The 21,195-nt window shown below is 46.2% G+C and overlaps 1 protein-coding gene across 1 annotated transcript in view; it reads right to left on the reverse strand.

The window, feature by feature from the left end:
• nsun4 (NOP2/Sun RNA methyltransferase 4) overlaps window positions 1-21,058 on the reverse strand; it is a 67,370-nt gene extending 46,312 nt beyond the window's left edge. The window contains exons 1-2 of the mRNA XM_084327012.1: window positions 20,952-21,058; window positions 18,450-18,672 (exon numbers count right to left, since the gene is read on the reverse strand). Of these exons, the coding sequence (XP_084183138.1) occupies window positions 18,450-18,672; window positions 20,952-21,044 (316 nt within the window). The 5' untranslated portion in view covers window positions 21,045-21,058. The remainder of the gene's footprint in view (window positions 1-18,449; window positions 18,673-20,951) is intronic.
• Between the last annotated feature and the right edge of the window lie 137 nt (window positions 21,059-21,195).

Below are 21,195 nucleotides of genomic sequence, written 5' to 3' on the forward strand. Positions count from 1 at the left end.
ACAATGAAAGGACAGTCTATAGTCAGAGACAATATGTTAACACATTAGCGTCTGGCCATAGACAGACCCAGAGCGCTGTTCAGACATATGTTAAATACACAGTTGTCAGACATAACATAATATCAGATATAATGATGAAGGTAAACAAAAATGGTTCTCAGTCACTGGGAGCAACAACAAAGAAGTTATGGCTGGGGGGATGTCGGAGTCTTCTTAAAGAGACATACACACATTAACCAGTCAAGCTGGTCACACTGAAAGTCACGCTGTATAACATGATGTCTCAACACAGATCTATAAGAACATGATAATATATTCCACGACAGTATCATCCAAGAAACGCAAGAAAAATTAACAATGCAAACTTCTTGAATCCAAACTAGCCGACCTTGAGAATCAACATGTTTCAAACCCAGCCCCGGCTGTGCTTATAGAGCTTATGGCCACCAGAACTGCGTTAAACACTAGGGCTGCAACGATTAGTCGACGACGTCGATTATGAAAAATCGTCGACGAGATATTGTTGCGTCGATTAGTCATTAAAAACAATAACAATAACAATTAATAATAAGTAACTGCAATGCGCAAATGTTCATTTGTAACTGCAATGCACTACAGGAACTGCTGGGGGCAGTATAGTTTCCATTGTCTGACTGCAGTGCATTCTGGTACTTAACGGCGCAGCCTGCAGGTAAGAACTTCACTTCAGAAGAAAGAATGAACGATGGCGGAAGGGAGAGAGAAAGACAGAGGAGATGAGATGGCGGAAGGGAGAGAGAAAGACGGAGGAGATGAATTAAAAAAAAGCGAGACAGAGGGCATCAAAGGTGTGGGAATTCTTTACAGATGACAAACCGAAGAAAACTGTTAAATGCCAATTATGCAAGGTGGAATTGGCATTTCACAGCAGCACCACGGCGATGCACGAACATCTAAAACGAAAGCACCCCGGAGCCACGGTGACGTCGGAACATGGGTAAGTTCTAGAATAGTAGTTAGCCATAGTATTGTATTTTTTACGTTGGAAAACAGAACGTCTCATGGATATGGATATAATGCTTGCTATGCGAACTCTATTGCTGAGGCTTATAGAGGCTGCGCTGCTGCTGTATGTTGTAAGTAACGTTAAACAGCGCCATGCTTAGTAAGTTAGTACAGGTGAGGTTACAGCGTTGCTGGCGCTGCTTCACTTTTAGTTTCGTTTGTTATGCCGACCAACCGGATACAGAAATACCTCACGTATATATCTGTAGTCACTCTGTCTGTAGTCCACAAAATAATATCCCTTAAGCGATAACTCCCTCTAGTGGGAAAACATAGATATTGCATCTCAATATTATTAATTCTAGCCTAGGTATATATAAGGCTGACTATAATTAATAAAAATAAACTGATAGTCTGATACTATAGCCTACAAATTCTGATGATAATTAATACAGCTTTCTGTTTTTTTTTGTTCTCTTTCTATTGTAGGGCAAAGCAAAACACGTGTGGATGAGTTTGTCCTGAAGAGAGGCTCATGCACCCCTCAAATGGCTGGAGTCTTCACAGAGAGCATCCTCACCATGCTTGTTAAAGACATGAGACCATTATCGATGGATTCAGGTTACACCTTACCTTCCAGAACTCATTTTACAAAGCTCATGGAGAGAAAGTATGAAGCTACTTTTGCTAAGGTTAAAATTGCTCTTAAAGCAAACAAGAACAAGATTGCCCTGACAACTGATGCCTGGACCAGTGTTGCGACAGAGTTGTTATGAGTGATTGCACTTGACTCAATGCACTGACTGACTGTATTGTTCTTGACTTCAACATTTCAAATACATTTCATTTAAAGTTGCAAGATCCAAATTCAAATGTTTCATGAGTCATTATTTTAATTTGCTATGGGATCATCATGTTATGATGTTGTTGTTTGGTCCTGACAAGAGTCTCAAAGTCTGGGGTGATGGTAGACAAGCAACTATGTACGAACACAGTGACAAGCCTGGCAGGTGCCTAGCTAACTTGGCAAAAAAGAGGGCTGACACCCAAGTAATAGCCTCAATCTCGGACTCAAACGGGGTCAGGTCCTTTGACACCAAAATGATTAATAAAGAGTTTGCCTCTTTCTATGCCCAACTCTATAGGACTGAACGACCCGATGGTGCGCTCTGAAATGCAAGCTTTTTTCGCTGACTTGCACCTCCCTAAGGTATCGAAATATCAGAACTTGCTCCTTAACACTTTGAGCGCCACGCCTGGTTTTCCGTTTTACCGCTTGAATGCCACCATCGGCGCCAATGTTAACGTTAATATCACCTAATCTATGTTTTAAATTATGGATATGTGTCTAATCTGCCCATCGCATTATCAAAGACTATTTTCCAGTCAGTGCTGTGAAGGCAGATTGTTTTTTTATCGCGTCGTTTCCGTTTCAGAGCAGTTAGAAAAGCCCCCGTTTTGATATAAAAAACAGCTAATTCTGGAGCATTCTATGAAAATCGTCTTTTAGTGGAATATTCCACAACGTTGATATTCGTCTGCCTTTTTATGAATCGTTTTCAAATAAACGCTAGATGATCAATAGTATACGTGCACGCAAGCACATTACGGCCGCGCACTGATAATCGCTCCGTTGATTTCCTCACGGACTTTTACAGTGAAACCGAAAGAAGACATTTCACAAAACAGCTTATAACTTCATCAAACTTACTCTGATTATCCTACCACTGATAACATAGAGTCCTTACCTGACATCAGATGGTATCCAACTGGTATATTCCAATTCCTGATCACCATTCGAAAAAATCGATACGTGTATGGATCCAACGCGATACAGTAGAACTCCATGATCCGCGGGGCTCTGAGGCTCCAGAATGAACTCTGGTAACCCCGGCTGGATCAGTGAACTGGAAAATGTGGAGTACCGAATTTTTTTCCCCATTCATTTTCATTGAGTCCATTCCAAAATCACTTATGTCATCTGGGAGACGACAGGGGGCGCTTTTTTCCACAGTGATCACCGGCGCCCCTCGGCTATACTCGGGTAGGCTCGGGTGATGCAATAATTTTTCAGATCGCAAAAAAAAAAAAAAAAAAAAAAATCAGAGAAATCTCGTGAGTGGCATTCTACGTCACTATTAAAAACCAGAGAAATCTCGTGAGTGGCACTCAAAGTGTTAATGCCCCAATTACGAAGGAAGAAGCTCTGTGCACCCTTAAGGGTATGCCATCTGGTAAGGCTCCGGGCCCGGACGGTTTCGGATGCGAATTCTATAAGGAATTCGGTCTCTTGGATACCCTGCTGGCAATGCTTAATCATTCCTCTGAGGTTGGGATATTACCCCAGTCCCTACGGCTACGGGAGGCTAATATTTGCCTTCTCCTTAAAAAGGATAAATGCCCTGAAAAGTGCGCCTCCTATAGCCCTACTTATACTTATAGCCCTACTTAATTCTGACCAAAAATTGCTCTCCAACGAAGATACCGACAACATAAGACGGCTCCTTAATATCATCCAAATGACTCGTGAGATAGACCACCCCACGGCGGTTCTGTCTCTCGACGCGGAGAAGGCATTCGACCGTGTAGAATGGCCGTATTTGTTTCTAACCCTCGCTGTATTTGGCCTAGGAAACACTTTTATTGACTGGGTCAAGGTTCTTTACGACTCACAGATGACGGCGGTTCTGACTAACGGGCTTAGGTCTAACAACTTTCCTCTACAACGGGGGAACACCCAGGGGGACGCTCTTAGCCCTTTACTATTTGACATGGCCATTTACGGCCGATTCTTGTACCGGATCTCCTCACTGGTAAACAAGAATACCCTGAAGACTCTGGCAGGAGCACTCATTCAAGGGTACTACGACCTCATGGTACCAAAGCACCTCAAAAGGCGCTAAAAACAAAATTACAAACATCTCAAAATTAAATGGTCAGACTACTGCTTGACCTTACCCCCAGAACCCACCTCACCCCTGCCCACTTTGACAACCTAGGATGGCTTAGAGTAGACGACAGAGTACAGCAACTTGCAATGGGCCTGGTCTACAAGATACACTACACGACCAAGGTACCCATGTACATGTCAAAATAGTTCCCAAAGGTCAGTGAATACCACGATCACAACACCAGAGGGAGCTCCACAAATCATGTTAAACCCAGATTCAGCTCAAACAAGGGACTAAACACGTTTCGCAGTTATGCCACATCAATGTGGAACGCCCTACCCAAAGCTGTAAAGCAGTGGTCACCAACCTTTTTAAGCCCAAGATCACTTCTTTTTTTTTTGGTGAAGGCAAGATCTACCTATTGAAGCGTTGAGAGAAAAAGACAGCCAAGATTGTACTTTAAACTAAATTACTTGTATTTGCCTGTATTCTAATTACATGCAATGCTTTGGTCCAACATTAAAACGTCAAAGTAGAACTATTATGTACTTCGTCAGTCAGTGCTAAGTGCAGTCATCTTATGCAGCATCACTTTTCACATCAAAACAAAAGTAGAACTGTAATGTGGACTCTCATATTATTAACATTGACAAACATATTTACAATTAGCATTTTATAAAGTAGAACTGTAATGTGTCTTTCTCAGTCAGTGCTAAGTGCAGCATCACTTTTCACATCAAAACAAAAGTAGAACTGTAATGTGTACTTTCTCAGTCAGTGCTAAGTGCAGTCAGTGCTAAGTGCAGTCAGTGCTAAGTGCAGCATAATTTTCACATCAAAACAAAAGTAGAACTGTATGTGTACTTTCTCAGTCAGTGCTAAGTGCAGCATCACTTTTCACATCAAAACAAAAGTAGAACTGTAATGTGGACTCTCAGGGTAAGATCTTATAAAAAGAAAAAAAAAAAAAAATCATGGAAAGATCTACAGGGACAGTCTCAAAGATCGACCAGTCGATCAAGATCGACGGGTTGGTGACCACTGCTGTAAAGGAATGTGAATCACTACCCACTTTCAAAAACACTCAAAAAACACCTACGGGAGACTGCAATTCGAAACTGGCCCCTGTAAATGTCCTAACACAACCCCCTCCAATGTACAGTAAAAATTACCAAGTATGGTCTTGTCAATATTCCAATGTACAGTTTTGCTTGTACAGTTGTACAGTGTCCCCCACCCACCCCTCCTACCCACCCCCCCCCCCCCCCACTCCTACCTAACCCCCCCCCCCCCCCAACCAACCACCTCCAATGTACAGTATGCCCCCACCCACCCCCCACCTACCCAACCTCCTCCAATGTACAGTTTCTACGTCAAATGTATATACTCTTTTTTCTGGACTATTTTCGTATCACAAACAGTACTGTATTTGCAAATCTGGTATGTCATAAATGTATAGATGTAGCAGTACTGTCTATCTGTATGTCATATATGTTAGGATGAATTGAAAATGGGGGACACTGATGTAAACAAGACGAAAGTCTCTCTCTGGTCTGCATTCCCTTAACAATTGTATGTATTGAGCTGTACTGTACTGTACCCATTCTGCAATCTGTTAATAAAGTTTTCAATCAATCAATCAGCCATAGAACCACTCGCTCAGGCCATTAGGCAGTCAGCCGCGGTCTCAGGTATTAGGGTGGGCGAGAGGGAGCACAAAATCACTCTTTACGCGGACGACGTACTGATCTTTATATCTAAACCTGACTCTTCCATTCCATGTCTAAGCCGCATGATTTCCACATTTGGAACCTTCTCGGGTACAAAATTAACTTTTCCAAATCCGAAGCAATGCCACTTGTGACACTTAAATCCATCCCGATTCTGCCCGAGCCCTTCCCATTTCGCTGGTCGCCCTCCGGCTTTGTTTACTTAGGAGTATTTGTGACACCCACCTATGATACATTGTTTAAGGCCAACTTTCCCCCCCTCTTAGACACCATAAGGGCAGACTTAGTTAGATGGGCCCCTTTACCAATCTCCTGGCTGGGTAGGATAGCCCTCGTCAAAATGAACGTACTCCCCAGACTATTATACCCTGACCTCTACTCTTACCCCGATCGTAGGCAATCCTGACTTTAAGCCAGACCAAATTGGCGGCGGCTTCAAGACCTGGCATACGCAGGGCATAACTGATCTTGGCCACTTGTTTGATGGCCAGACCCTAATGTTCTTTATACAGCTGCAGCAGCGGTATGGCCTATTGAAAACGGAATTTTTAAAATACTTACAAATTAGGCAGTTTATCACCAAGGACACCTCACTGTTAATTAACAGCTCCACCTCGCAGGTGGAGAAAGCCCTCTCCTTGCAGATTCCTAAAAAAATATCTATCTTCTATAGTACTCTAAACCTTAATTCATCTTTATCTTCCCTTGTCACTAAACAGTCCTGGGAAAAAGACTTGGACATAGATATCACGGACGAGGACTGGCAGGATGCATGGACCTACGCAAAAAAAATCTCTGTTTGCAACCGCACCAGGTCCATCCAAGTTAGAATCTTACACCGCATTCATATTACCCCTGCCCTTAAGAGTAAAATGGATCCCAATGCATCCCCACTCTGCTTTAAATGCAAGATAGAGATTGGAAACCACGTCCCACTGCTTTTGGTCCTGTGTAAAGCTCCAGAGCTATTGGTTCGACATCGTAGAGGAACTATCTGATATATTCCAGACCCCCATCGAACTGGATCCCCTCTGCCTCTTACTAGGCCTCCCAGATATTCATATTGCCAATTTCAAACATAGGTGACTGTTCAATTTGTCGACATTTGCTGCTAGGAAAAACATTCTGTTGTTCTGGATCAAGGACGAGGTCCCATCAAAGAGGTCATGGCTAGGGATGCACCGAATGGGAAATTCTTGGCCGAAACCGATACCGAAAATAGAAAACAGTTGGCCGAAAACCGAAAGGCTGAAAATGATTCATAGAATAGAATTTTTTTTACCAATGTTGTGGAACATTATGATTATGGAAAAATATATGATTATGGCAAAACTTAACTTAAATAATAAATACCGTAATTCCTCTAATAGTAACCGGGTCTCAAATACAAGCCGGGTCTCTATTAATGGCCGGGTGCGCTCTTGAGCTAAGCAATTATAAGCCGGCCTCCTAATACAAGCCGGGTTACTAATATACTGAGCTGCATACTGAGCTAGTTACTTGATTTCACTTTGAAAACGTTGAAATGACCAGTGACCACCTGTAATTGCACTGTTTACTATTTCATACAGTACTTGGTTTCAATAAATGAACCCAGTACATTTTACTGGGTTCAAACTGACACAAAATGTTGATTTATTCATTATGATCCGTTTGAAAATTTGAAATATAGGCCTCCCTCTTATACAGGGCCCTCCTCCTAATACAAGCCTGGTACCCGCTACAGTTGAAACAAATACAAGCCGGGGTTACTATTAGAGGAATTACGGTAATCACTATTATGGGTCCATAAAACATTTATTCAGCACTTCTGAATGCATGCATACAGTACATTAATTCCATCTTTTCTCTGGCTGTCGCAGCGGACATCTGTGCTCTACTGAGCGCACCTTTCTAGTCCCCACTGATGAATGTGCTCTCTTGACTTTGGCACAGTAGACGCGTCAGACAGACAGCGTCAATGTGAGAAACACAATCCCCCCCCCCCTCTCGCTCTGAATAATATGCATATTAGATCACTCAGTGATTAACCGCAACGGGCATATAGTAAATAAGGATATAAAAGCATGTTAAAGACGCATTTATTGGACGTGTTGCGCGCAGAGTTTACATAGAAACAGCGCGACTCCCGACAGCGCGACATCATCACAACAACACGCGTTAGGTTACAGGTTGTTTCTGTTTCGGTGATATATTTTCGGTGAAAAAACTCGGCCGAAAGCCGAAAGGCAATTTTTTGCCATTTTCGGCCGAAAACTTTCGGTGGCCAAAATTTCGGTGCATCCCTAGTCATGGCACAATATTATAATGGAATGCATTACCTGTGAATACATCACGTGCATGCTGCACTCTAAACTGGACACTTTCTATGAAATATGGGACCCATATCCGTCTCATATCGGGCCTGCACTGTCTGCCACTGTACTTGGTGGGTTTCCCCATTACCCATAGCCTCCTTGTGGACCAATGCTGCCTTGTGTTGTTTTGTTAATGCTGGTATCGTTGTTGAGGGTATCATGACAATTGTAAAGGTGCAAACGTGTTCATGCCCACATACACACACACAACACACGCACGTACACACACAGAACACATATGCACTCACACACATGAAGCATGCACACATAAAATGCACAAGACTTACTAATCACACACACATAAAACGCACACATAGGGTACGCACAAGCACATAGGTAAAACACACATATAGTACACATACACGTTGCACACTTAGTCTACCGTACTTTTCGCACTATAAGCCGCACCTGACTATAAGCCGCAGCAGCTAAATTGAATGATGTGTACATATATAAGCCGCACTGGACTATAAGCCGCAGGTGTTTTAATGTTTAATTACCATATGTAATTACCATTGGGACACAATACTGTCGGACAAATAACAAGAATTAACTCATTTACAAGTTGTATTAAGTTTAGCAAATAAGGGAACAGATAAATAACATTTCAATGCAGTCAAAAAAGCAATATTTTGATTTGAACATTTTCGGGTTTGGTCACGTCGAGTCACATATAAGCCGCACCGCTATATAAGCCGCAGGGTCGAAAAATGGGGGGAAAAGCCGCGGCTTATAGTCCGAAAAGTACGGTATTTTAGTACATTTGTCCTAACACTGGCAGGGATCCGAATCCTCAAGAGCCACCTCAAGGATACACAAACATGGTTCCGTTTCATTAGGGGATCCGCTCGGCATCACTCATGCACTCCCTCGCGTACGTGCACGCGCACTGAATAAATTCCACAAATGTACCTTTAATACCAGTATTAGTCTGACCACACCCCTCATCAGCTTACCTTCATAAGCAGGTGTGTGGTCACCTGCTCTCCTCCTTCTCGCTTTCACCACAAGGAAGTGCCTCGGTAGTACCCCACTTGACGTGTTGTTAGTTGAAAAGAGTTGTGACGAGTCTACATTGTGCTTAATTTTTTCTTCTCTCATATCTGTTGTAAAGAAAAGGTTTGGGTCATAATGTATTCTTCGGAGAGTAGACCCGCTAGACCTACTCTTCACCAGCGGTTCTCCATTCCCGCCTCCGTCGTGCGTTCTGGTGCTGGGCTGTTGCCACTTTCGTGGTTGCCGACCCAGCCCAGGAGGCAGCCGATGGATAGTTTGCCTCTCCGAAGAGCCGAGGAGTCGGTGCCGTCGCTCCGGCGGTGGCCTGATCTCGACTCTGGTTCCTCTGGTTCCAGGGAATCGTCCGTTGGTGAACGGGGGGTTGTCTTGGAGCCGGAGGATTTGCGACGCAAACTTTTCGCGTCTGCCCGTTCACGTCGCAAGATGGTGGCATGCAGGCGCGAACGGCCTGGTTTTGGGGAACTGCTGGAGACCAGCGAGGATGCGTCCGGCTCTGGATTTCCGATGGAAACTGAGGACTTCATGGAAGAGTCGGACGGATTCTTGTTTGATGGTCCCGTGGAGGAGAGTATCACTCCTATCCAGGAAACACCGGAGGGGGGAGAAATGGCTCCGTGGGACGCCTTTTTCGAAGATGTCGAGGAACCACCTTGGCCTCATCAGCAGGATGCCCTACTATCGGCCACATCAGACTGTGGCTCCTTGACCAGTTGCAGCCTGCTGCATGTGAGGGATGCGGGTTCGGTGGAGGAAGGTCCGCAGGGGGAACTGCGGGCTTTGTTTCCCGAGCTCATGGCGGCAGCCGCCGCCGCAAACGGTGTGCCGCTGCCGCTGCCATTGCCTGCTCCTGTCCCTGATGATCTCATAGGTCATCTCTGGCAGCGTCGCCCGGTGAGAGGGGTGGACGTTGTCTACCCATTTTTCCCCTCAATGGGGACCTATGTTCGTCAGGGTCAGGCGGTGTCTCACATCATGGGACTTACCCCCACCTACGTACCAGTTACGCGGGTGTCGGGGTTAGTCAAAGGTATGAGGGAGGGCGTGCCTCGGCTTGATAGTCCGATGGCCGCTCTCCTCTGTCCGGATATGGTGTGGGAACCCTTATGCAAGCCGGTCCTCCAGGGTAGATCGGCTAGGCGATTGGCATATTGGGGTGACCAGTCATTCATCGCTGGTACACAATCGCTGGCTGCGGCGTCTAACATCGCCCACCTAGCTAGATTTGTATCGGGGATTATGACGGGCGGCACGGATCTGACCGAGGTAAAATGCGATCAGATCACCCAGGCGTCAGGAGCTGTCCTGCACCTTACCCAGGTGCTGGCCATAGCCATGGGGAAAGTGCGCGCCCTGGCCACCCTGGGCCAGCGTCATCTTTGGCTGGAGCAGGCCCGTGTGCCGGAACGGAAGAGAGCCCCTCTTCTGACGGCCGCCCTCTCCGACGCTGGTCTGTTCGGGAAGGCCCTGCGGTTGATGACCTCAACATGCAGAGATGGCAGAGGAGAGATCCATCCTTCAACCCCATTTTCCGCCTCCCGTCCTTGCCGGTGGAGTCAGAAGGCTTCCACGACGTCGAGCTGTCTCCGTCGTCCCTACCACTGCCTCTACCGCCGCTGCTGGCCCTTCCAAGAGGGCCAGGTGAAGAGACAGCGTTTCTGCTGCCGCCGGCCCATCCACGACCGGAGGAGACGGTAGGGAACGTCGAGACCAGCAGACAGTAACCTACCGTCCCTCCGGGGCTCCTCGGGGTGGCAAGACTCGAGCGGCGCGAGGTGGCAGACGCCGCTGAGAGTGACTTTTCCCCTCTGTGTCCCCTCTCCTTTACACCCTCCCCGGCCCCTTTATGATTGTGTTTTTGTGCCTTAAAACTTATGACAATAAAAAGTTCCCCGACATAAGGGGGACTATGTTTTTTGGCCAAACAAACTGTGTGTTTCTTCAACAAATCATATGGTGGGGTTGTGTAAATATGAATCTGCACTTTTACGTTGTGAGATGAGTCGTGTTGTGTTACGAGATTAAGCAAGGTCTGCAACATACACTCAGTCATAGGGGGTTCTATTAGCCTGACGCTCCACATGCAGGTAGAAACTGGTGTTATTCCGTTGCTTAAACTAAGCATATGTGTCTCACAATGCTGTTGTGTTAGTCAGGGCTGTACAGTGCGACGAGCTCGTCGCAAATTGCCCCTTTAATTGGCCGTTGCGATTGGTAAATAATATTTGGGGGCGGGCTTGCGAGTAGGGATTTCAAGCCTTGCATTCGCATTTCACTCCTAAATTATCCAAGCTGTGTGATGACGCCACTCACGCGAGCTGAGCACTCAGGTATGAGAGTGGGGAAAATTGATTGAGCACTCCGATAGACTGGCTGACTGTCTGATTTAGCTATGCCTATGAAGAAAAGTAAAGTTAGTATTGCTTCATATTTTCGACGCGTTCCACCTCCTAGTGAGCCGTCGAATGAAAATGTGACCGTCGAGAACATTGAGCCAGCAGTGGCAGTAGCCACCACCGCAGACCTGCCTTTGTACTAGGGTTGGATGCAGTTCCCTGTTGGTCAGTCTGTGTCTGTTATTCCATCTTCTTCTGCTCTGTTTAACGTTATACACTTCAAATAGTGCAGCATGTTTGAGAGTGCTCCCTTGACTGAGAGGATGGCTAGAGGATGGCCGGAACCATGAGAACTTTTATTAAACATTCTATTAAACATTCTGATATTTCCGCGGGTCTCGTGCAGTGGTCTCGTGCCACTGTCAACTAAAGCGAGCACTCTGAAGACACGCACCGTTTGACAGTGATATGCGCACTGACAGTCGGCGCAGTTGACATTTTCCAAGTGGGGGAAAATAAATCCTCTTCGTCCCGACTGTGTCCCGGCCCCGTGGAGGATTTTTCTTCATCCCAAATACATATTTTATTTCCCCCGGGACGACGGGACGGTGTTAGTCTCAAGCCCTGTCGTCGTATACCATTATCGATCCCCAGGTACTGGTTCAAATGTGAATGGTACCCAACCCTAACTGTTCAAAACTAAACGTCCCATTAAACTAAATAGTTCAGATAGCTCCTGATATCAATGTCTTATAACACTGAGTCGATGCGTATTCGAGCTGAGGGCACGCTGAATATAGTCAATAGGGTCCAGCTGCAGCGCCAGAGAATCCTGGCCGTAGCTGGAGGCTACAGTATAGGGTCCAGCTGCAGCTCCGGAGAATCCTGGCCGTAGCTGGAGGCTACTCGAGTACACACAGACAGTGGAGCTGGTTGCATATAGCGAGCATTTTGACTTGTTGCGTGGTGGCGATGTCTCGCAGATAATACAACTACAAGTATGATTATATAATATATATATTTTATTAAAAAAAAATTATATAAAATTACAAAAACAATCGATATAAATAATGGTAAAATTGTTATTAAAAAATGTGCCCCTAAAAAATATTTTTTGTGTGCCCCTAGTGAAAAAGCTTAGCGTACAGCCCTGTTAGTTGCAGTAATACTCGTACACACACGTTCCACGGCCTAACCATTACTCTCGTCAGCGTTTTTGCTATGTACGACATAGTCAACGGGTGTAGGATTCACACACATACGACTTGCTTTTGTTGTAAATCCTGTTCACATTTTGTGGGTAGCGGGCATTGTATTAGCTTACGCTATACATTAGCATTCTACCGGAGGTTTTCAAAATGGCTACAGTTGTTTTTTGTGTGTAGGGAAAGAAGGGTTTTTTGTGAGGGGGTGTCGAATAAACCCCTCCTTCCCACTTGATTGGTTTAGGAGATTTTATCTCTTCTGCTGAGCCAGTCAGGGCCGAGCCGTTAGGACGTCTTGGCAGGGGGGGGGGGGTTATCCTGCCGACTCCCATTACAAACAGGAGCCGTGTGCAGGGTGCATTGGGGTGACCAGTCATTCATCGCTGGTACACAATCGCTGGCTGCGGCGTCTAACATCGCCCACCTAGCTAGATTTGTATCGGGGATTATGACGGGCGGCACGGATCTGACCGAGGTAAAATGCGATCAGATCACCCAGGCGTCAGGAGCTGTCCTGCACCTTACCCAGGTGCTGGCCATAGCCATGGGGAAAGTGCGCGCCCTGGCCACCCTGGGCCAGAGTCATCTTTGGCTGGAGCAGGCCCGTGTGCCGGAACGGAAGAGAGCCCCTCTTCTGACGGCCGCCCTCTCCGACGCTGGTCTGTTCGGGAAGGCCCTGCGGTTGATGACCTCAACATGCAGAGATGGCAGAGGAGAGATCCATCCTTCAACCCCATTTTCCGCCTCCCGTCCTTGCCGGTGGAGTCAGAAGGCTTCCACGACGTCGAGCTGTCTCCGTCGTCCCTACCACTGCCTCTACCGCCGCTGCTGGCCCTTCCAAGAGGGCCAGGTGAAGAGACAGCGTTTCTGAGGGGGGGGGGGGGGGGGGGGGGGTTATCCTGCCGACTCCCATTACAAACAGGAGCCGTGTGCAGGGTTTCCCCCCGTCGTAGCGGTGTTGCTATGGCGACGCCTTCCATGAGTTACAGAGTATTAAGGTGTCAAGTTAGAGCGTAGGGCTCACGGGTCTGCTACGCTCGATTTATGTGTAACTTGAGTCAGTTGGTCACGTGACTCACAGTTGGCATGTCTTTCTCATGACTACAACTCGTGTGGGAAGGTTTCTGGGAGGGTCTAGTCTTTACTCTCTGATTAAAAAGAGTGACTGGATGTAAAATCATGTGAAAACGGGTTTTTTACTCCCAGCTGTGCAGTTGGGTTCATACGGGTGATGCTTCTTCTTTATTATTATAAAGAGTTGGATGTGTCTATATGAATTGGAAATGGGGGCCCCTGATGGAAACAAGACTAACGTCTTTCTCAGGTCTGCCTCCCCTTACCGATTGTGTGTATTGAGCCGTACTGTGTTGTACCCTTTCTGCAATCTGTTGGTTAAAGTTTTCATTCATTCATTCATGGAGTTGGTTGCATCCCGCCCTCTTGTCGTTCCCCTGGGCGTCTTGGGGATTCAATAAGATGGTCTAAATAGCCTATTATTGATGTGGATATGCCCAACGCACACATAGTGCTAGCTCAGGATGTTCTGTTGGACATTAGGTAACTGACTGGTGCGCCTTGGTTGCTTGGGGTTAAAACAGCGTTTTTATAAAGCAATTGGGATGGGGGTTTTCCTCTTCCGACGACCTGTGTGGTTGTCGACGGGTTCTCGTTCATATCAGGGGATGATAACGGAATGGATCTGAACATGTGTGGAAGGGTCTCACGCCCTGGGGGTGGGCCGCCGGGCGCGGTTCGCACCGAAATTTCTGAGTGGCGCCTTCTTTTTATGTTTAAGATCAACACGCATATCTGCCCCTTCTCCTGGAGTTGGCATGTCGGCGTGGTTAGGGCACGGGACTGGTTCTGGTCGGGGATGCAGATCTGCTGTTCTGGTACCCTGAGGGACTTGGGCTTTTTTCAGGGGGAAAAATGCTAGGTTGGTCCGTGTGTCACAGGGTTGAGCGCTATGGAACCCTTGTTGGGTACATTGTATTCTACACTGTCGTAATGGCTTACGGCCGTGCCAACCTGTACGCGCCCGATCTCGTCGGATCTCAGCCGCCACGCAGGTTGGTCTTGGTTAGTACTTGGTTGGGTGACCTCCTGGGAATACCAAGTACGGGGTGCTGGGGCTGGTTTTCCATTCTTACGCTCTTCTCTTACGCATGGCGAAGAGGGGCCTGTTGGGGTGGTCTTGACCTCCTCGGGGGACCCTGTGCTCCCCGTATCACCGGGCCCGGTCCGAAGTAATGTTTTCGTTGACCCGCAGGCCCGGGATAACCCTGTTGGGAACTGGAACACGGGCTGCGGCAGTGCCGCAGGTGTGTTTTGGAGTTTTTTCCTGAGGGGTTATGGGACCAACCACCGCATAAGGTAACACCTGGGTGGTTGGTTCTCTGGTGTGTTGCTGCAGTGTCAACTCCCGGGTTAACCGGTTGAGGGTGCCCCTGCACGTTCATGACGTCTGCCAATCGTGTCAGCCTTCTCTGCCTCGACCCCTCTGGGTGGGGGTTTTTAAATGGAGGCTTGGTCATGCAACAACGCCAGCATACGCCCCTTCCGCCGGGGCGGCTGTGTTCAGCTGTCCTTTCTGGCGCCTGTCTCGTCCGCAGTCTCCAGGCTAGGGTTAACAGCCTGTTGCCTGGTTTTTCCCCGGTGCGCTGCCTGCTTCCGTTGGTTAACCTTTTTTGTGTGCTTACAGCCATGCTGACTGCCTGTTGCAGGGTCAGTGTGCCAGGCGGTGTACTGTTGGGGAGGACAGGGCCCGCTCGGCTGAGGGGCCTTTGTCCGAATACGCTGGCGATGTGGGGGGCGGGGTCACTAAGTGCCCACCTGGTGGGGTCTTGATGCTGGCATCATGGACTTCTCCGGGCCCCCGTTCCAGGGGGTCCAGTCCCTTTGGTGGGTCTGGGTCTTCCTTCGCACTCCGCTGCTACGGCCTTGCCACTGGTTGGGTTTGCCCTTGACCCCGTGATTCTGGGGGCAGTAACGAGGTTGTTCCCTCCGTTCGTTCCCGGGTGGCATGCGGGTTGTGCGTGTGTGTAGTCGTGGGGTCAAGCCACGGTCTGCTCACCCTGTGCGTTGAGTTGCTTGAGTGCCTCTTCGCACGGTCGGGTCCGTCGCCCTCCCGGGAAACCTCTAATAGGGGGGGTGCCCTCCATTAGGGGGGGTCGGGGGGGCTCGGCCCTCCCTGTTCTGTTGGTTGTGGGGGGCTTTCAGCAGGGTGTATTTGTCGTCCGGTGGCTCCGCTCGGCCTCCCTATGTGCATGAGTGATGCCGAGCGGATCCCCTAATGAAACAGAACGATAGGTTATGACTATAACCAAGTTCTGTTAATTAGGGGTGACGCTCGGCATCCGACGCCGCTGCAGCCCTTGACCTCACCTTGTGGTGAAAGCTTGGGAAGGAGGAGAGCAGGTGACCACACACCTGCTTATGAAGGTAAGCTGATGAGGGGTGTGGTCAGACTAATACTGGTATTAAAGGTACATTTGTGGAATTTATTCAGTGCGCGTGCATGTACGCGAGGGAGTGCATGAGTGATGCCGAGCGTCACCCCTAATTAACAGAACTTGGTTATAGTCATAACCTATCGTTGCTAGTGCCTGAGCCACATTTATTTTTAATTTTATTTTTATTATTTTACTTTTACTTGTTTGTCTGTCTCTTGTCAAGGTCATTATGATTCATGTTACTGTTATTATTGTTGTCGTCGCTGTTGTCATTGTTATTATTATTATTATTGTACTGTTATGTTCTGTTTTATGTATGAAAAGAAAAGAAAATAAAAACATTTATAAAAAATGTGCTGTCCCTATCAAATAAACGATAAAAAGTAACAGTCACTTAACTTTAGCTTTTGCCCCTTTTATGCATACAATGCCTATGTTTTGACTAGTGTTGCTCTTCTAGAAAAATAATCCTTTCAGGGTTGCCTATTGAAATACTGTACACCTCCAGTACAGAAACATTGTTTATGAGTTTGCGTATCAGGTAGACCATTGATTGACAGTCGATTCTGCCAATTACGTCACACCGCTTTCACCCACCTCTGCTGTTGATAACGCTAGCCAAGTTAGCACACACACATTATGACACACACACACACGCACAGTGGGCCAGTGACTTTGGTGTAGTGGTGTAACAATGCATCGATCCTAAGGGGAAAATTCAACTGCATCGATTTGAAAATGTTAGAATCGATTATGGCAATTTTTATGTGTACACAGTGTCATGTTATTCTCGTGTCCGTTACAGCCAACACAACGACATACGCTACTGCATCAACGTTATGATTAACAAAGCAAGGCATTCGTTTTGTTGCATTAACACTTTGAGAGCCCACCACGTGATAACATGTGTTATCAGCCCGCCCCCTGAATGCCCACCACGACAATTAGCGTGTGATTTTTTTTATTAGCGCTCTGAATTCATATTTAATCAACGGAGTCTCCCGTTGGTAAACCAGCCCCATCAGGAGCTCAGATGTGAAAAAACCGCCCCCTATTGTCTCCCAGATGGTAATGCACCCTTTTGGAATGGACTCAATGAAAATGGATGAGAAAAGAAAAATCCGGAATCCACATTTTACTTCTCAGGCATGTACCCCGAGCCGATCGGATTCATTGTGGACCATCAGAACAGCGTGGAATATGTGTTTACAGTATGTAGTGTTGGATCAATAAAAGCGATCGATTTTTGGAATGGCGATCAGGAATTGGAATGATCTTTTTGGATAACATCTGATCTCAGGTAAGGAATCTATTTTACCAGTCTTAGGTAACCTGTTTTCACGGAGATATAAGCTTTTCCCCTATGTGTGTGTGTGGCTGTGTGGCTGTGAGAGCGATCAGGAACTAAGAGAATCGATTTTCAGCTTGCGGCCCCAGCGTGCATACGTACACATACTATCGATAATCTAGCGTTTATTTGAAAACGATTCATAAATAGGCCGAAAAATGACAACGTTCTAGAATATTCCAGTAGAGGGCGTTTATCACGGAATCTTTTTATTTTCCTTGAAAACGAGGGCTTTTCAAAATGCTATAAAACGGAAATGAACCGATAAAAAAACAATCCGCTTCGACAATGTTGACTGGAAAATGAGTCATTGATAAGCGACGGGCAGATTAGAGACAGCCATAATTTAAAACATAGATTAGGCGTTATTAACGCTAACATTGAAGTGGATGCTGGGCATTCAAGCACTAAATCGTGCGCCCCTTGCTGGCACTGAAAGTGTTAACGTTATATTACTATTGCTATCGATAAATCTAGGTGTTCTAAAATCTATTGCTATTGGTAAGACTAGAATAAGTTACTGTCTCGGAAAACTCTCGCATATCGCAATGGCGGACTTTCAGGAAGTAAAAAGGCAAATGAGAGCCTCCGATTGGTAATTTCCTTTTCCCCCCTTGAAACCAGTCACGTCACTCTACTGTGATTGGACCGTTGGCTTGAGTGCAATGTGGGACTTGTAGTTTTTTAACGATTATCAGCGGAGAGAAAAAAGCACGACTGAGGCTGCAATCTTCACTCGCACACCGTGCGAGTAATTGATTTTTCCGGTTCGCACACACATATTTCTAGGGGCAAATGCGAGCAATATGGTCGCACTGTAGAGCCCTGTAGTATCACTCGAGGTGCACTCGACTCTGCCGGAGCATTTGTTGACATGGGTCTGTGAGGGGGAGGGGCAAGGCGTGCAGCAGCAGCAGCTGTGAGCAAGAGAGACAGCGAGTGAGAACTCTGCTGAGAATTGGATCATGTTTTTCGCGCGTGTCATCGATCGGTTTTCACGATCGGCGAAAATAAAGCGTTATCGGAATTCACTGATCTCATATTTATACTGAATATCGGCCGATCGATCGGGGCATCCCTAATATGTGCCATCTTTTGACTGTGCGACTGGCGGTCTCTATAATATATGTACCCTCTTTGACTGTGTGACTGACAAAGTCTCTACAGCCCTGGTCCTGGAGGTCAGCCATGGCAGTTTCTTGGACAGAGAAGTTGTTGACCAGGGCTCCGTACTTTCTCTCCGAGAGCAGGCTGACGCGCACCGAGGGCCACTGCTTCCCCAGCTGGAGGCTGTAGGTGGCATCAAAGTTTTGCAGGGCCATGCTGGTGGCAGAGTACTTGGGCAAAGAGGTGGCCTGTTCAAAGAAAAGAGGGGGGGGGGGTGAATGAATTAATGAAAACTTTATTTAACACAGTGGTTCTCAAACTTTTTACACCAAGTACCACCTGAGAACGTAGCAGGCTCTCCAAGTACCACCATATGACCGGCGTTAAAATACAGTCTATTCAGCTATGCACAGTTCACGCAGGAGGCAAATGTATTCCTAATACCATTATTTATTGTTAACTTTTGTCAGACACAGCCACAATGTACAAAGGGATAGCACTAGAACTAGCAAACGCTTCCACACAACTCATACAAGGCAAGGGGCATTGAGAACATAATAACTAACATTCACTAGAAAATTAAGAACTGTATTTCAGAAAATGTACTTAATTCTCTCTCTATCTCACACAGCAAGCAATTGTCCGTCATTCACACACACACACACACACACACACGCACTTATTTTGTTACAAAAACTTAATTTCCTGCATTCTGGTGCAGGAATTTTTGAATTTTTACCCTTTAAATGCCAGTGTTTGTGATGGGCATCACAAATTATTGTAAAAAAAAAAACACAAAAAGTAAAATATTTTCAATATTATATCAAATGCAAAGCAAATTTTTCTGGGGGGGATTATTACAGGCTAGGCATGTGTCAATGATTAGCAGCAACACAGATTGATGGATTTTTTGTAATGTCAGATTTAACACCAACTCTTTTCAGAAAAGTGGGAGTATTTCATTTTTTATCTGACATTACAAAAAAAATCTAAAAATAAACGGTTATGATCAAGGCTGAAGTTGAATTAAAGATTAGACTGAATTAGACTGAATTACTCTGTCACAGTGATCTCCTGGTTGTTCCCCACTTAGGTTATCTAACTATCGCACCGCCGCAACCAGAAACACTGGCCTGGCCTGCTTCTAAGTTCAGTGGCCTTTTTTTTTTTTGTAAATGTTTTCAAGTACCACCAGCAGTACCACCAAGTACCACTAGTGGTACGCGTACCACAGTTTAAGAACCACTGATTTAACAGATTGCAGAATGGGTACAATACAGTACGGCTCAATACACACAATTGTTAAGGGGATGGAGACCAGAGAAAGACGTTCGTCTTATTTACATCAGGGTCCCCAATTTTCAATTCATACATTTGTAACATATACGATATGCAAATATACAGTACTGTTACCCAGAATCCTAACAGATAAGATAATATATACATATGATGGGGAGGAGACTGTACATTAGGAGGGGGTGGGAGAAAATATATACATAAGGTGGGGAGGAGACCGTCCATTAGGAGGGGGTGGGTGGGTGGGAGGGGGGTTTGGACATTTACGGTGGCCAGTTTCGAATTGCAGCCTCCCGTAGGTGCTCTTTGAGAGCGGTTTTGAATGTGGGTAGGGATTCACATGTTTTATGGCTGTGGGTAGGGCGTTCCACATTGCTGTGGCATAATTGCAAAACGTGTTTAGTCCCTTGTTTGTGCCGAATCTGGGTTGTACATGATTTGTGGAACTCCCTCTGGTGTTGTGGTCGTGGTATTCACTGACCTTTGGGAAGTATTTCAACATGTACATGGGTACCTTAGTGGTGTAGTGTATCTTGTAGACCAGGCCCATTGCAAGTTGCTGTACTCTGTCATCTACTCTAAGCCATCCTAGGTTGTCAAAGTGGGCAGGTGTGAGGTGGGTTTTAGGAGTAAGGTCAAGCAGTAGTCTGACCAGTTTGTAATCTTGTTTTTAGCGCCTTTGAGGTGCTTTGGTACCATGAGGTGCAAGCATAGTCGTAGTACCCTTGAATGAGTGCTCCTGCCAGAGTCTTCAGGGTATTCTTGTTTACCAGAGAGGAGATCCGTACAAGAATCTAGTTCTGGTATTGGTTTCGTCTTTACCAGGGAAGGATTACTGAGCACATTATGCTTCTTTTCCAGCAAGACTCCATAACCATTCATACACTGGCCCTGGCAGGAAGATCAAACTTGCAGGACTAGTTGCAGTTCGAAACAGTGGGTCCTTGCTAGCATAACGGATACCTCCAACTGTTGTACTCCTATAAGAGTGAATAAAAATACTTTATTCATCCAGAGGGAAATTTGAATATTAATTAATACATACATCTCCTTTTTAGCACATTGCACCATATAATTCCACGTACAATGATGGCAACCTCTAGGATCACAGTGGCTAATGTCCATAGCATAGTCTATGTAAGATGGTCTAATTTTGGGCCCGGGTTTGAGATAATTAATACATACCACCTAGTTTTTTTTAATGTCCTATAATGCCATATCGGTAGCATACCCATTTCCCCTTCATTCGATTCCGTCGAAGCGTTAGGCACCGCAAATCTTTGATTTTCCTGAGGAGGATTCTCGCGTCCATGAACGTCGCCATGTTGCCGTGCAACGATTTGATATTCCGTGTGATCTCCATCAACTAAAATGATGGTTCCGTCTTTGCATCATCAGGTGGGCGGGCCAAATAGCTAAATCTACGGAGATGGTTGGACGAGACCCATCGAGGGGAAACCTCTAAACCAATAGGA

This window comes from Notolepis coatsorum (genome assembly GCF_963971535.1).
Source record: "Notolepis coatsorum genome assembly, chromosome: 13".
In the NCBI taxonomy this organism is placed as follows: Eukaryota; Metazoa; Chordata; class Actinopteri; order Aulopiformes; family Paralepididae; genus Notolepis; species Notolepis coatsorum.